The sequence below is a fragment of the Fundulus heteroclitus genome, chromosome 1 (genome assembly GCF_011125445.2).
Source record: "Fundulus heteroclitus isolate FHET01 chromosome 1, MU-UCD_Fhet_4.1, whole genome shotgun sequence".
Classification (NCBI taxonomy): Eukaryota; Metazoa; Chordata; class Actinopteri; order Cyprinodontiformes; family Fundulidae; genus Fundulus; species Fundulus heteroclitus.
Genome location: NC_046361.1, coordinates 29,272,130 through 29,286,683, shown reverse-complemented (window position 1 = coordinate 29,286,683; position 14,554 = coordinate 29,272,130). Strand labels below are relative to the sequence as shown.

The 14,554-nt window shown below is 38.7% G+C and overlaps 1 protein-coding gene across 4 annotated transcripts in view; it reads right to left on the bottom strand.

Moving 5' to 3' along the window:
- Window positions 1-5,624: 5,624 nt before the first annotated feature.
- Window positions 5,625-14,554, bottom strand: part of dlgap4a (discs, large (Drosophila) homolog-associated protein 4a) — a 141,975-nt gene continuing 133,045 nt past the window's right edge. For all 4 annotated transcript variants that reach the window (XM_036140099.1, XM_036140095.1, XM_036140102.1 and 1 more), the window contains 4 exons: window positions 12,704-13,134; window positions 10,334-10,425; window positions 9,819-9,971; window positions 5,625-9,601 (listed from right to left, as the gene is read on the bottom strand). In XM_036140099.1, the coding sequence (XP_035995992.1) occupies window positions 9,377-9,601; window positions 9,819-9,971; window positions 10,334-10,425; window positions 12,704-13,134 (901 nt within the window). In that variant the 3' untranslated portion in view covers window positions 5,625-9,376. The remainder of the gene's footprint in view (window positions 9,602-9,818; window positions 9,972-10,333; window positions 10,426-12,703; window positions 13,135-14,554) is intronic.

The following is a 14,554-nucleotide window of genomic DNA, read 5'->3' as shown; positions in this document are numbered from 1 at the left end:
GGTAAAATCACGGGTCCTTATTAAATTTGAGAAGGAAAAATTTAACTTGGTAACGCCAAAAAATCCTCTTAAAAGACACTTCCTTGACCTTATTAACCAGGCAGAACCTTTGAGGCAGAGTCCAAATTTCTTTCCACAGATTATTTACCTGATTGTTCCAGTAAGTAATTGCAGTTGGCAAAGAGACAAGATCCAACCTTGCAATTGTTCTCAACTCTTTACTGAATAAAACTAATCTTACCAGTAGTTAAGTAATTTACATCAAAATGCAAATCAAACACTGAAGGTGGAATGTAACCTCTAAAGAAGATAACTACATCAGATGGAGCTGTGTTGACTACTACAGCAAACTGTTAGGCAGTCACAGCTATCTGGCTGTGTTGTAAAAATCCTCGATAAGTAGACAAGGTGCCATTCCATTAAACAGCTGTTCCACCCAGTTGATGTTATTGATAAACCATTCTTTGAAAAAAGAGAAAAAGTTTTTTAAAACAGGATTTCTCTATTGTTCCTTATTGAGTAGCAGTTTGGTGAGAAATTATGTCTGTATGCCATAGACCATTGCAAGTAGTCCCTGTTTATGAAAGTTTGAGACATTGAAATTGCACCTTAAAATATATTTTAGCCCTACATCATTTGAGTAGATGTAGTTAGGAAAATAAATCCTTGATGAGACTTGCCTTTTAATGCATTTCTTAATCTAGTTTTTGGAGGTCTAAAAAAACAAGTCATCTGTTCTATTCAGATTTTTTCAGGTAATGAGTTTTATTTTTTCATATAAATTGGAAGACTATCGGTCTATGTCTCAGATTGTTTTAAATAAAAGTGCATCTCAGCTGAAATACCCTCTGCCTCGGTTATTAGGGTTTGACCAATCAAGAACATGTTGGTTCTTGATTGGTCAAAAAAAAAGGTTAAAAAAATAAAACTGAAGCTGAAGACGTTTTGCTTCCCCTCCAGGAAGCTTTCTCAATTCAACATGAACAGAGCGTGGAGAAGAACAAGCGCAAAAACATTATCCCATATGTTGCTGGAGTCTCTGAAAAACTCAGGAGGATTTACTCTAAACACAAAATCCCAGTACATTTCAAACCCCACAGGACCTTCAGACAGAGGCTGGTCCATCATACGGACTGAACCCCCGAGCCTAAGAAGAGCGGAGTGGTGTATGCGGTTCAGCGCAGTGAGGAATGTTCTAAACTTAATGTTGGAGAAACCAAACAACCTCTCCACAGACGCACAGCACAGCACAGGAGAGCTACCTGCTCCAGACAGGACTCAGCCGTCCACCTGCACCTCAAGGATAAAGGAAACTCTTTTGAGGACCAAAATGTTCACATATAGGACAGAGGAGACAAGTGGTTTGAGAAAGGGGTGAAGGAAGCCATTTACCTAAAGAGAGAAAAAAACAAGTTTAAACAGAGGAGGAGGACTCAGGTTTCAACTATCAAAAACGTACAATACAGCGATAGGTTTGACTCCTGCCAAGTTTCACCCCATGCATGTGACCACATTTCTCCTATGAGCCAGGCAAACGATGAGCCTAACGACTCTCCATTGTTGGGGCGATCAGTTCCAGGGGAAACCACATTGAGAAGGCTTTCTGGATGGGAAGCAAAATGTCTTCACCTTGAGGACAGAAGTCAAGTTGTTTAATTTTTGAAACCTGTTTTTTTTTTACTAGTCATGTACAGTTTTCTATGACTAGGATAAAGTTTAAAATACTTCGAATTTTTGCTAATACAGTGAATACTCCCCCAAAAAGTTCCTAAAGGTTCCTATGTGACCCGGTTTTATGAAATAATGAAGATCACAATGTTTAGATTTAACAAATTGATCCTTATATTCATAACACATACACACACATATATACATTATATATATATATATATATATATATATATATATATATATATATATATATATATATATATATATATATATATATATATATATATATATATATATATATATATATATGTGTGTGTGTGTGTGTGTGTGTGTATGTATGTATGTATGTATCTATCTTGTATCTGCCTTCTATATATATATATATATATATATATAGAAGGCAGATACAAGATACATACAAAGTGAAATCAGCCAGAATACATTTCCATGCAGCACAGGAATGAGGCATCTTCTCTGATCCACGTTCACAATAACAGTTTTTTTCAACTTTTTTCTGCCACATACAATATGGCGGTGACGTTGACGTGCGAACCTGCGCCCTATGACGCGTCTACGTATATGATGTCTGTGGTAACACCATCCAGGGAGCTAGATCATCTGCCATTACCCTTCTAACATAGAAAAGATTCCTGGATCAATGTGTGCTTCTCTGCTCTTGTGTCTCTGCTCTGTCTTCTCACACCCGAAGTCGGTCATGGCAGACGGCCGTTCACACTGAGCCTGGTTCTGCTGGAAGCTTCTCCCTGCTAAAAGGAAGTTTTCCTCTCCACCATCGCTACATGCTTGCTCGATATAAGGGATTGCTGCAAATTCATCAACAATGCAGATGACTGTCCCCGTGGCTCTGCGCACTTTCAGGAGGAGTGAATGCTGCTTGTCAAGACTTGATGCAATCTGCTGGGTTTCCTTAGATAGTCTGGATGACTTGATTGAATTAGACTTTGTAAAGCGCTTTGAGATGACATGTGTTGTGAATTGGCACTACATGCTAATGAGGATGCCAATGATTTTATTTCTAATAGAATCAATTTTGTTTAAAAAGAATCCCAGAAAGCTATTACTGATGAGGGGAAGTATGGATCAACAGAGCTCTGAATCTTTCAAACTTTGGCAACTGTATTAAAAAGAAACCGAGGATTATTTTTTTCTCCTCTATTAATGATGAAAAATATCGTCATTATGTGTTATCATAGTGACTTTTTCGGTGAGACAGATACCGGCTCAGGATGCACATAATTACAAATAACTGGAACTGAAATTTCGATTACAAATGCAAATTGTAGTTGACAAATAAAGATTGATTGATTGGTCGATTGATTGATTGATTGATTGATTGATTGATTGATTGATTGATTGATTGATTGATTGATTGATTGATTGATTGATTGATTGGTTGGTTGATTGGTTGATTGATGGAACATGCACACACAACAAGACATACTTCCTTTTTGAAAAACAAAAAAAACAAAGTTGATTGCATTGCCAAACAACAACACTCCCTGAGGGGATTAAGCGTGCATAAGGTCCTTAGCAGCCAATAGGCTCAGGTTCAAGTGAAAGTTAGATAGCAGACTCCAGTACTTTGCAGTAAATTTACGTAGCTGCAGAATTGTGCAATTTGTATGGATATTGGAGGTTTGACTCCGATTTCAATTGCACTTTTATTAAAGTTTTTGACTCACTGCCGTAACTTTGGTACCAGAGCTCGATTAAGGTCATGCACCCTCAGCACCATCTTGGACCGTCCTGTCAAGACATCTAATGGCACATCTGAGCAAAGCCATGCGTTAACATCGCCACCATATTAAGCAACATTTTATTGTGATGTTGAATCTGATTGTATCTGATTCCTATCAGATTCAAGTACTTCCAGTCTGAAGCGAGAAGCATTGTGGTGCAATAAGATATAGTATTAATTACTTGAATTTGATGGGAAATAATATTAATATTAAACCAATCTAAACAATATAGTATAATTAAATGTTTCACACCCCTTAATACATTTTTTTTAGCTGGACCAAACACACATAAACTTGAACTAACTTACACAATTAGTTTGATATAATAGCAAACTAAAACAAGTTTAGTAAGTGCAAATTAAGACTGCTTCATGCTGTCTTATTTTATTGATATAAAATACATTTCTAGATTTACAATTTCTTAACTTAGTTTCTTTCATTGTATTCTATGACTTTTGCTTTCAACCCAAATGTTATGTGTTTATCCTAAGAATAATATTATTTTATTTTCCTTTAGTCGTGTGGAAAATAAAGCAGAGCAATTGAAATAATAATGAAGCCATCTAATGGGTGTTGAAATAATGTAAATAATTTTGCTATTGGGGGTAGACCATGGGGGGCTATCTCCAGCAGACACTGGATGAGAGGAGGGGTACATCCTGGACAGCTCGCTAGCCCGTCACAGGCAGGGCAACATGGAGACACACAGGACAAAGAATCCTATGTGCAATTTGGAGAGACCAATTACCCTAACAGTCATGTATTTAGACAGTTGGTACCACAACTGTGCAGTCTCACTAAGATTCCACAAGAGTTAAAATACAGAGGGTTTGATGAAAATTATGTAAAGTGGATTAATGACCAATTAAAAACATTAAATCCACATTTTATATATATGTATGTATGTACGTATGTATGTATGTATGTATGTATGTATGTATGTATGTATCAATCTATATCGATCTATATATATTAGAATGTCCCTCGGCCACAAAGCTTTTCCATCATGCTTTTAGCTTAAGCCTGTAGGGGGCGTTATAATCAGGTGATGTACAGATGTTCCTTACTGCATTCCTGATTTGATGAACTCAGGTCTTTTGACATTTTGCCAAGAATGTTATGTCACGACGCTATTGGCTAATGACTGTGATGGGCCATTGTGTAAATGTGATGAAATATGTGGAGTCAAACACATTAGGTCCAAATGTGTCAAACTCAAGGCCCGCGGGCCGAATCCGGCCCGTCAAGGCAATTTATCCGGCCCTCAAGAGCCAAAAAAGGCATATCATGCCATAAAGTAGAGGCATATATCATTTGAAATTGTATAAGGTTGCTGAAACTGTGCCTCCTGTAGCAAATGTTGATTTGTTTTGTACTTTGTAGTAACAGCATCCTGCCAGTTTTACTACAACACATTAAAACAACCCAGAAATGTCAGAAAAGAGAAACAGTGATGCAGAATGATGAGCTTAAAGTGTAACTTACCCCAATATCAACTTTTGCAGATAAACTGTGCTTAAGGGTGCTACTTTTATTTTACTGTGCATATTTTTTATAATTCTATGTGAACTGAAATTAAATTATGAAATCAAAAAGTATCATCTATATATGCGCAGCCGGCCCTTTTAGTGACTTCATGATACAAAAGTTGCCCAATATAGAAATGAGTTTGACACCCCTGCATTAGGACATCGGTTCAAGATTGCCACTGGTACAGTTTTATATTATATTCACAGTCTGGATGCTGTTTGTTGCTCAATGAGCCACACTAGATTCAGCAGGAATGTCTAACAAAATGCAGAGAGAACATCAGCTATAACATGAGGTAATAATACTGTACCTGCTGCATTTTCTGTTCTGGACTGTCTGGAAAATAAAATGCAATGTCCAAACTTTCACAAATGTCTACATTGACTACCCAAAACCTTTGCAACCCTTGTTGCCCTTATAACGTGCTGTTTTTGTGACCATAGCCATTATGAATCAAAAGAAATCGGATACTGATCCTTGTTTTATTTTTGGTAGTAAAGCAATTATAACAGCTGAACACAAAACAATTTGGAAACACAAAGCCTGGTTTGCTGGATTATTGTTGTTTTTTTCCCCTCCTGTACCAGGTATAAGAACAATTAATAGAATTGAGACAATTCATTAATTTTAAACACAATAAATAAAAATAGGCATTCCAAAAAATTCAGTGGCATTCCTCTTTAATTTCTACATCTTTATGTAATACAGAAAATATGCCACATAAATCATTGCAATCACAATTCTTATTACCTTTGAAAGAAACTAGGCTCACAGTGTCCTAACTAACACACAGTAACGTTAAACAACCCTTCATGTGTAAGATATGTGCTTCTTGTGTAAAATTACTCATCAGTACAACAGAATCTGGAACTACAGAGTTTTTGCTTATTTGACTAGCTGGCTCTCTGAGAGGACAGACACGTGGCCAGGGAGAGGAGGCCACTAAGGATAGGTTCTGTAGTAACAATGCACTGTATTTATGATCCTCTTGCTCCTGTCCGTCAAGCTGCTGCAATAAACAAATTCATCACATAGCCGGAAAAAATATTGCCTCGCTCACATGGTGGCTGAAAAGCACGTCAGCAAAGTGCACCTCAGGAGTTGCACCTTCCAGGTCAACGTTTGTCCGTTTTGTAGCCCTTAAAAAACTCGGGAAGTACTGGTAAACTGTCTAAAGATCCCTGATCGGAGGTCTCGCTCTCAGTGTATGGGCAGATAAAGGGATCCGGCTCTAGGATGATATGAAGGGAAAACAAAAGAGAAAGGCCTTTCCACCATTCGTCACAGTCCTGAACGCCAGCACACTGTCCATACCCTGAATGCCTCACACAGATCATCTGCAAGACCCATTTAAAGGAATACTGAAAGTTTACTGGTTAGAATCTTTGTATATCTTATATTAAAGAAATGCCATGCTTTCAGAGATTACACAGTAACGATAAAAGATCTGCTGCGATTCCTATAATTTACTATGGGAGTAATATTAACTAGACAGCTAATATTACCACTGGATCATGAATGAGTGTTATTTAAAAAAGAAAAAAAAGAAAAGAAAAAGACAGCAGGAAGGATGACCAGGACATGTAGCAAAGGGATGTTTAATGATTTCTTTGGACAATGAGGTGCACATGTCCAATGTTGATGTCATACAAACAGGAGAACTGATTATGCAGCGCTGTATCAGCATTCCCACTTCAACATCCTTTGCTTGTTCACTTGTTCAGGAGCAAATACAGGTTTTGAGTGTTTACATCAAGTGACCAGTAGGGGGAGAACCAGCTCTTGGGGAAAAGATTGGACAACCTACAAACCGAGGGCCAAAAGTGCCACAATTCTTGTAAAAAGAAATTATTTGTGATCGTTTAAAAAAAAAAAAATTGCAAATGCACGACCGATAATAATGTAAACATTTCAATTAATAAATTATACAAATGTGGAAAGCTCGTTAAAATTTTGAATTCATTACATGTTAAAGGATATTTTGGTATTTAGTTTACAGTCGCATGCAGCACATCGTGAACTTATTTTAATTGGTCAGATTTACCCGTCAAAGCCAGATAAGATTAACACAGTCAGATATAAGGTCTATCAGTGCAGGTAATACAAAATTATATACGGCTTTTATAATTAATTCAAGTGAAAATAACACATTTAATTGGAGATTTGGTAAACTAAACACATTTATATGCATTTTAAAGATACAATTTTTAAAAAAACAGTTATCACACTTTTATTTAATCACATATATAGCACTAGCCTATTATTTAGAACCATTTGCTGGATTGTAGCACTTTAGGCCCTCACCATCTGCATGTCTGAAGGACCATTTGCAACACCCCGCTCCAATCGTGAAGTCCTTAAATTTATTGTTTTTATTTCAGAAAGTCTTCCAATTCAAAATGCGATAAAAACAAGGCATGTCACAAAATACATGGGGGGAAAAAAATGCAGCTGAATTCAAAACACATTTAAATTAAATTTTAAATAAAAGTGACCAAATGAAGCTGGAATGAGAGTTGCCAACTTGCCGGAGAAGAAAATGTCTTGCATTTCAGATGTTTATTTAAAATTACATGTCGATGTAATTTTTTTTTTTTTCATTAAAGATGAAAGTCAAAAATATATCAAATTACATTAAAACTTAAAGGGAAACAACTGTACCTCAGTTTTTGATTCTAAACAAACAAACAAAATAAATCATGATGCAACAACTGAGAATAAAGACATGAGATTGGTCATCTTAAGACTGTACAAAACGGCACCACACTTGGCGGGGGAGGGGTCCCTCAGAGGAATGACGATCATGTCCGGATGCAGGAGGAGTGTTTTCTAAAGCTTCAGAGCATCTGGCAAATTCATTTCAACCAATGGTTTTCAATCCTGGTCCTCAGGACACACCCCCCTAAACATTTTTTTTTTTTAGATGCGTCTCTCCTCTAGCACACCTGATGACCCAAATGATTGCATTAGTTCCTCAGCAGCCACGAAGAGCTGCAGAGGCTTCTTCATCACCAATTTATTCAAGTCAGGAAACGCCTAAAAACAAGCAGGACAGCGGGACCAGAGGACCAGGACTAAAAAAACACTGATCTAAACGCAAAGCAAATACTCAACCTATAGTGGTTTCACTATCAAGTGTTCAACCTGAGATTTTTCAGTCCAACAGCACAGTTCATTGAGAACCTCATTTGTCCTTCACATTAAGATAAACTTTGATTAAGCAATTTGTAAAATGGACACCTGCAGCTTACACTAGTTTGAAATAATTAAGATTATTGCTTTCCTATTTCGATCCCTTTCTAGGAGCAAGTAAGCCCCCCCGCCCCCCCTCCCCCCAGCTTGCACCACGGCTTGGTTGAACGGGAATACCACATTGAGAGGTGATGTCTTGGTCCCCCACATCCCATCAGGATGCAGTGAAAAGTTAAGAGTGATTGGGGAAAAAAAAAAAAAAAAAAAAAAAAAAGGTGGTCGAACTTGATCGGTGGTGAACTGAAAGTGCGGTGATCAAGTCACGATTCATACATTCCACTGTAGCTCACCGATTAAGCAATTCATTCCTTAAACCCTACTCGAAAACTGAACAGAAGCCGGCAGCTTGTGATGAAAGTTGGTGAAAGGGAGGAATAGAGGGAGGGGGGGGGAAAACGACAAAAGTGAATGATTGCATCGGGTGCCGATATATCATGATCAAATGTACTCGATTTATAAAAAACTAACTCGGTGCTTAACACTGACCTCTTTCTAACAATTATTCTGGTATACAACATTTACAAAATTAACATTGTAATAGTGTTATTTATAATATATGCTACTGCCTTCCTTCTGGTTCTCTTCGGTCTCGACCGCCATCGTGTATTCCTCACACAGTAAAGAGCTCGCGCCACACGCAAAATACAAAGAGAGAGAACAGGAAGACTCTGTGGACAGTGAGTACACCTGCTTGTGTGTCCTGAGTGTGTGTGGATGGTTTGCGCCGCTCGTAAAAACCGCACAGCCACGATTTGCCGCTAGACTCAGCAGTGAGGGGAGTTTTTTTTTGTTTTGTTGTTCTTTTTCCTCCTAGAAAGAAAAACTTCTGGGATACCAAGATTTCTCAGTTCACAAGGTACAGAATGTCCTAATCCAAGGTACTCGCACAATTAAAGACAGTCTTGAAATATTTTAGGAGATAATTATAATAACATTAATAACAATAGTATTAAACATCTGTAAAGGTTTCTCTGTCCCAAAGGCGGCAGGATCACGGTCTGGATTATTACGGCGCTCTGTGATCCTCGCGTCTTTTCCTTCAGCTGCGCTGCTAGAAAGAGATCCGCCTCCGTGCGTCTGTGCGCTCATGTCAGAACCGGCTCTGCGCGAGCGAGTATCTGACAGCGAGTCTGAACTTTTGATCAGCGGTAGCGGGCTCGTTCTCAGAGGCGGGTCTGGGCCTCGGGGACGTAGATTTCGATGCTGTCAGCGCTTTCTGTGGCGGAGTTCTGTCGTACCGAGGCCGCCTTTTTGGCCGCCATCAACCGCTTCCTGGCTTCTTGCCGCTGCTTGTCCCCAGCCGAGTCTCCGCTCCTGTCCTTCCCTGTTGACAGTCGGGGCTTGGACGGCTTCTTTGGCACAGACGATGGAAGCTGCTTGCTTTCATCCTGGGGAAATTACGCCACAGGGAGAGGAACATGAAGGAAGCTAAACGAGATTCTGAGAATACGCTTGATATTTCAAACGGTGCAGACAATTTGTATTCGTATGAACAAACCGCATCAGAAAACATTTCTTTTAACTTTTCTTTACTTAAAAATGGAACAAGAGAAGCAACCTTGAGAACAACACAGATCAGTGGATATATAATTGTTTTAAAGTCACCTTCTTCTCCGGCTTCTCTGGAAGCTGCCAGTTGTTTGCTTTTAGTTGGTAGAGCTCATCGAACTTCATGCTGATGTCTTCTATTGAGAGTTGCAGCAGATCCCAGAAGCCCGCAAGGTCCTGTGCTGTTGGTCTCGGGTTGGCATTAACGTTCTATATAAATATAAAAAAAACGCATACCACACAACGTTTCTTTATTAAATCTGTAAATAAAGGACATATTTCACTGTCAACACAAATTTCTTGGTCATTGTACACTGAAGCAGGGGACCAAGAGAAAATACATCTTCAGAATATGTAAAAGTTTAGGAATAGAAAACTAGCAGTTTTCAGAGTCTAACGAAGAAAGTTTAAGACGAACAAGTTTTTTTTTTGTTTTTTTTACCAGATCATTTTGAAGACGAACAAATACGCAACTCATTAGTGTTGTAGGAATCATGTCACACACATAAGCAGCAACTTTTGACTGCATTAACCTACAGAGAGACACTGAAGGACGTAACGGAGCTACTCACCAGATTCTCGTTACAGAGGCCTCTAAACTGCTCAAACTTCTGGGAAATGAGAAGCTGAGCACTTCCTACTGCACTGCGGATTGTCCCCAACACTGCAAAAGGCAGAAACATGACTAAACACACGTAGCTTTATACCTGGCATGAGAGGTAGCGATATGTGAGGGACGTCTGTTTTAGGGCTCGGCAATATATTGAGATTTAAAAAAACAACAACAAAAAAAAAACTAATTTTTAATTAAGAGATAAGATGAGACTATATCGTTTATATCGAGATGGTCTATGTTGTGCTAGAATTATACTTTTATGTATTCCAGTAGTTTATTTGTAAGTGTTTTGTTAAAAAAAAAGTGCCTTTGAGAGATTTAGGATAAATATTTTGATTCAGAGATGCCTTTTTATATTTATTTTAAGAAAAGAAGAACGTAACTGAGGTAAACATTGCATTTTTGGTCCGTATCACCAAGCCCTAGTCTGTTTTCTAAATTACAATTTAACCTCTTGTCACGCTACACGGTTTTCTACATCCCTGCACTAACTAGACTTTTGCTCTTCATTCAGCTTTTTTTTATTCCCAGTATTTGCATGTAGCTCATGATTGAAATGTTAACTCATCATCGAACATCTTGGGGCAGGAAGCGTGATCTTCGGAAAGAGCCTTTGCTGCTCGCTGTACTCCCTCATTTATATTTCAGATGACTGAGATTGACTTGCCTAAGAGCCGGCTCTGTATTCTGGAAACTGAAAATGTCAGCCGACCGCTGTGGAGCCATAACAACTAAAACAGAACTTAGAGCCACTTTAATGATCTGCGGTACTTGAGTCAATAGCAATAAAGGGCGTATTGCTTTAACTCGTCATCCACAAACAACAGGGATGAGACATTAGCTACATCACCATTAGCCTTCTCTCTGAACTGCACTTGCACATCGATTCTTTGGCGACGCTTTAAAGAGCCAATAGGCAAAAAATATTTTAGCCATCTTAGTTTTCTTAGGGTAAGCATCTTCATAACTTAGTTAATTTTTCTCATTTAGGGAAATAGATAGGATATTTTTTTGACAAATCTGTATAATCTGATTGAATTTGACTTTAGAAAGTGCCTTGAGATGACATAAAATGTAAGTTGAACTGAATGCACCTGCTACAAGAACATCATTGTTCTTCTGGATTCGGCTAACTTGGTAATGATTCGTGAAACACGCGGCAAATGAACTGAATGCTGCCTTGAAAAGCAAAACAAAATGGAGGAAGATTATAATCAGATAGGCACATATGCATATGTTTAGGCTGCGTAGTTTTACAAAAATCTTGCGACAGCGATAAAATCGGTAAACATTCCGATGACGAAATCAGGTGCGATATTTTGGCTTTTTTCTCCTTTCCTCTTGCTCCCATCCACGCGTCCTACACTCCGTGACCTTCAGCATTCTGCGCAGCGTCCATTGTGAGCAACAGTTGTAGTGAGGCTGGCTAAATATTAAACTAGAACATAAAAATGCAAGTTCATAACACTTGGAATAGTTTATCCTGACTATTATTGAGCTGCAAACAGTCCTTTGCCATGTGAACATTACACCTACTCATATTGGGAAGACAATACATTTGCTGTTTTGGGGAGAGGTGGCCTAAAGGTTAGAGAGCAGGGCACTTGAGTCCTTGGAAGGCTGTAAGGCACAGGTGTCAAACTCAAGGCCCGCGGGCCAAATTCGGCCCGTCAAGGTAAATTATCCGGCCCTCGAGATCAAGAAAAAAAGGCATATATATATTTTTAAAGTGTATAAAGTGGCTAAAACTGTGCCTTCTGTAAGTGTAACTCACCCCAATATCAACTTTTTTTTGCAGATAAACTGTATAAACTGGGCCTAAGGGTGCTACTTTTATGTTACTGTGCATTTTGTATACTACTATGTAAACTGGAATGAAATTATGAAATGAAAAGTATCGTCTCTACACATTACCTTTTAATGACTTCATGATGCCAAAGTGGCCCCATATAGAAATTAATTTGACACCACTGCTGTAAGGTCCCCGGATCGAATCCCACTGACTGTCACCCTGGCTCCTTGAGCAAGACCCTTAGCCGCAGAATGCTCTCTGCTCCCCAAGTGATGGGTTAAAGGCAGAGGACACGTTTGCAATGACAAATAAGACGACTATTATTATTAAGATGATTATTAAGATGATGATGATTATTATTATTATTATTATTATTATTATTATTATTATTATTATTATTATTATTATTATTATTATTATTATTATTATTATTATTATTATTATTATTATTATATATTGTGTGGCCCAAATTCATGTCATTATGTGATTTTATTCCGCCGGTGAAAACAGATGATCCAAATGACATTTACTTACCCTCCTCTGAGAGCTTGTTGTCTTTGGTCTCCTGCTCCATCTGTTGACACCAGCCCTCCATGCGGCCCGTTTCCGCCTGTAGCAGCTTCAGAAACCAGTTCCCGTCTCGGAGGCACGCCGGCGTACCCGGTTGCACCCCGTCGCCCTGGGAGCTGCAGTTTCCAGACTCGAGGCTGGGATCCGGAGGCGGCAGAGAGGAGGGGTCTAAAGCCGGGTCCAGCGTCTCGGGAGGCGAGTTGGATATCCTTGACGGAGCTGACATGTGTTTAAGGTGATGCTGTTCCATGGCTTTGTCCTGTCCGTTAGTCGTGGTGCTATTCAGAGTCTGGCTGTTGGTGCAATTGGTTGCGTTTTCTGTGGGCGTGGCATCCTGCAGCTGAGGCTCAGTCTCTGTGTTTTGTCTGGAGGCCATGCTGCTATCCCGACTGAGACTGCAGAGATACAAACAAACGTTCAGCTTCTGACAGACGCAAAGAAGATAATTGGTGTATGGGTCCAACATTGCAACATCGTATGAGTTTGGACGAGGCATTAAGAGTCTGAAAAGACATGACATAAAAAGGACAGGGCAGTAGGAAGACTGGCAACAAATTTAGTCCGGAGCATAAATGTTTAATAAACTGCTGCCTTCCGACACAACGAGCAGGAGAAAAGGCAGCAAGCAGTCAAATAAATATGATTACAAGGAAATGGCCGCATGAAACATATTTGAATGGCCAGCTCAGTACAGTCAAAAGAAGACTACAAGGACATCAATCACGGCTTTGTTTTGTTGCCACTGGAAGACAAATGCTCACTCCCAAACTCACCAACAACAGGGATGAAGGAATATCTGTAAGCCTTTGAAGTTATGGAGGAAAATAAGCTAGAAATACGCCCCCTACACACATCATTTATGATTTTTTTAATTTATTTATTTTTTTTATACATACTTTATACAAGGACAACTGAGAGCTGAAAAGTAACAGCCAACAAAGAGTAGCTGGGGTTGTTGATCAGTGTGGTTGCTAGGATGCCTTTTAAACTACATCTAAATTAAAGCGACTTGCTTTTGCCAGAAATATGACAATTTTCCACTTGACCAGACCTGACTGACAACTATTGCTTAAAAATTAAGGCAGAGGAAGCATAAAAGCTATTTAAAAAAAAAAAAAAGAAAAACATTTTCTACCGAGGCATTTCAGCTGCTCACTCAAGCTTCAACAACAGATAAATAGGCTTCTTTTTTTATCCCTTCACCATTTCATACTTTTGTAGGGCTGCAATGATTCCCTGACCGACGGTATAAAATAAATCAATATATAGATAATCAAAGCAAGATCTCGAGACTTGATTTTGTTTAATCAAAATAATTACATACTGTTTAGCTGTCGTATGTCTCACAGGGACAGCTAATGGTGTCGCACAAGATCCTCCTGTTTTCATCAAGTGTGAAATAATTAGAACAAAATCAGAATAGACCAGGAATGCCATATGGTGAGCCTCCATCAAAGACCAGCAAACATGCACAATTTCAATTAGGGCAACGAGCAGATATAGCATCCTAAATTATCATCCACAAACTGGAGTAAAGATGTGAGGCCAAATGAAAACCTATAGACCCGTTTTACTTTATTTTCATACTCCATGCTTTGATTCTGGGACACATAACGGTTCTCTTTTCTATATCCCAGCTCCAAAGAGTGAATATGATGATCTTAACCTGAGACCCAGTCGACCTCAGGAGGAATGGGTCAACCTGTGGCAGGAGTTTGAAAATCAAAAGTTAAAAGAGGAAATTATTTGAAAATATGATTTGTTTTGAATTTGTTGATAATTATCGATAAATATGATTTGTATTTTATCGATATG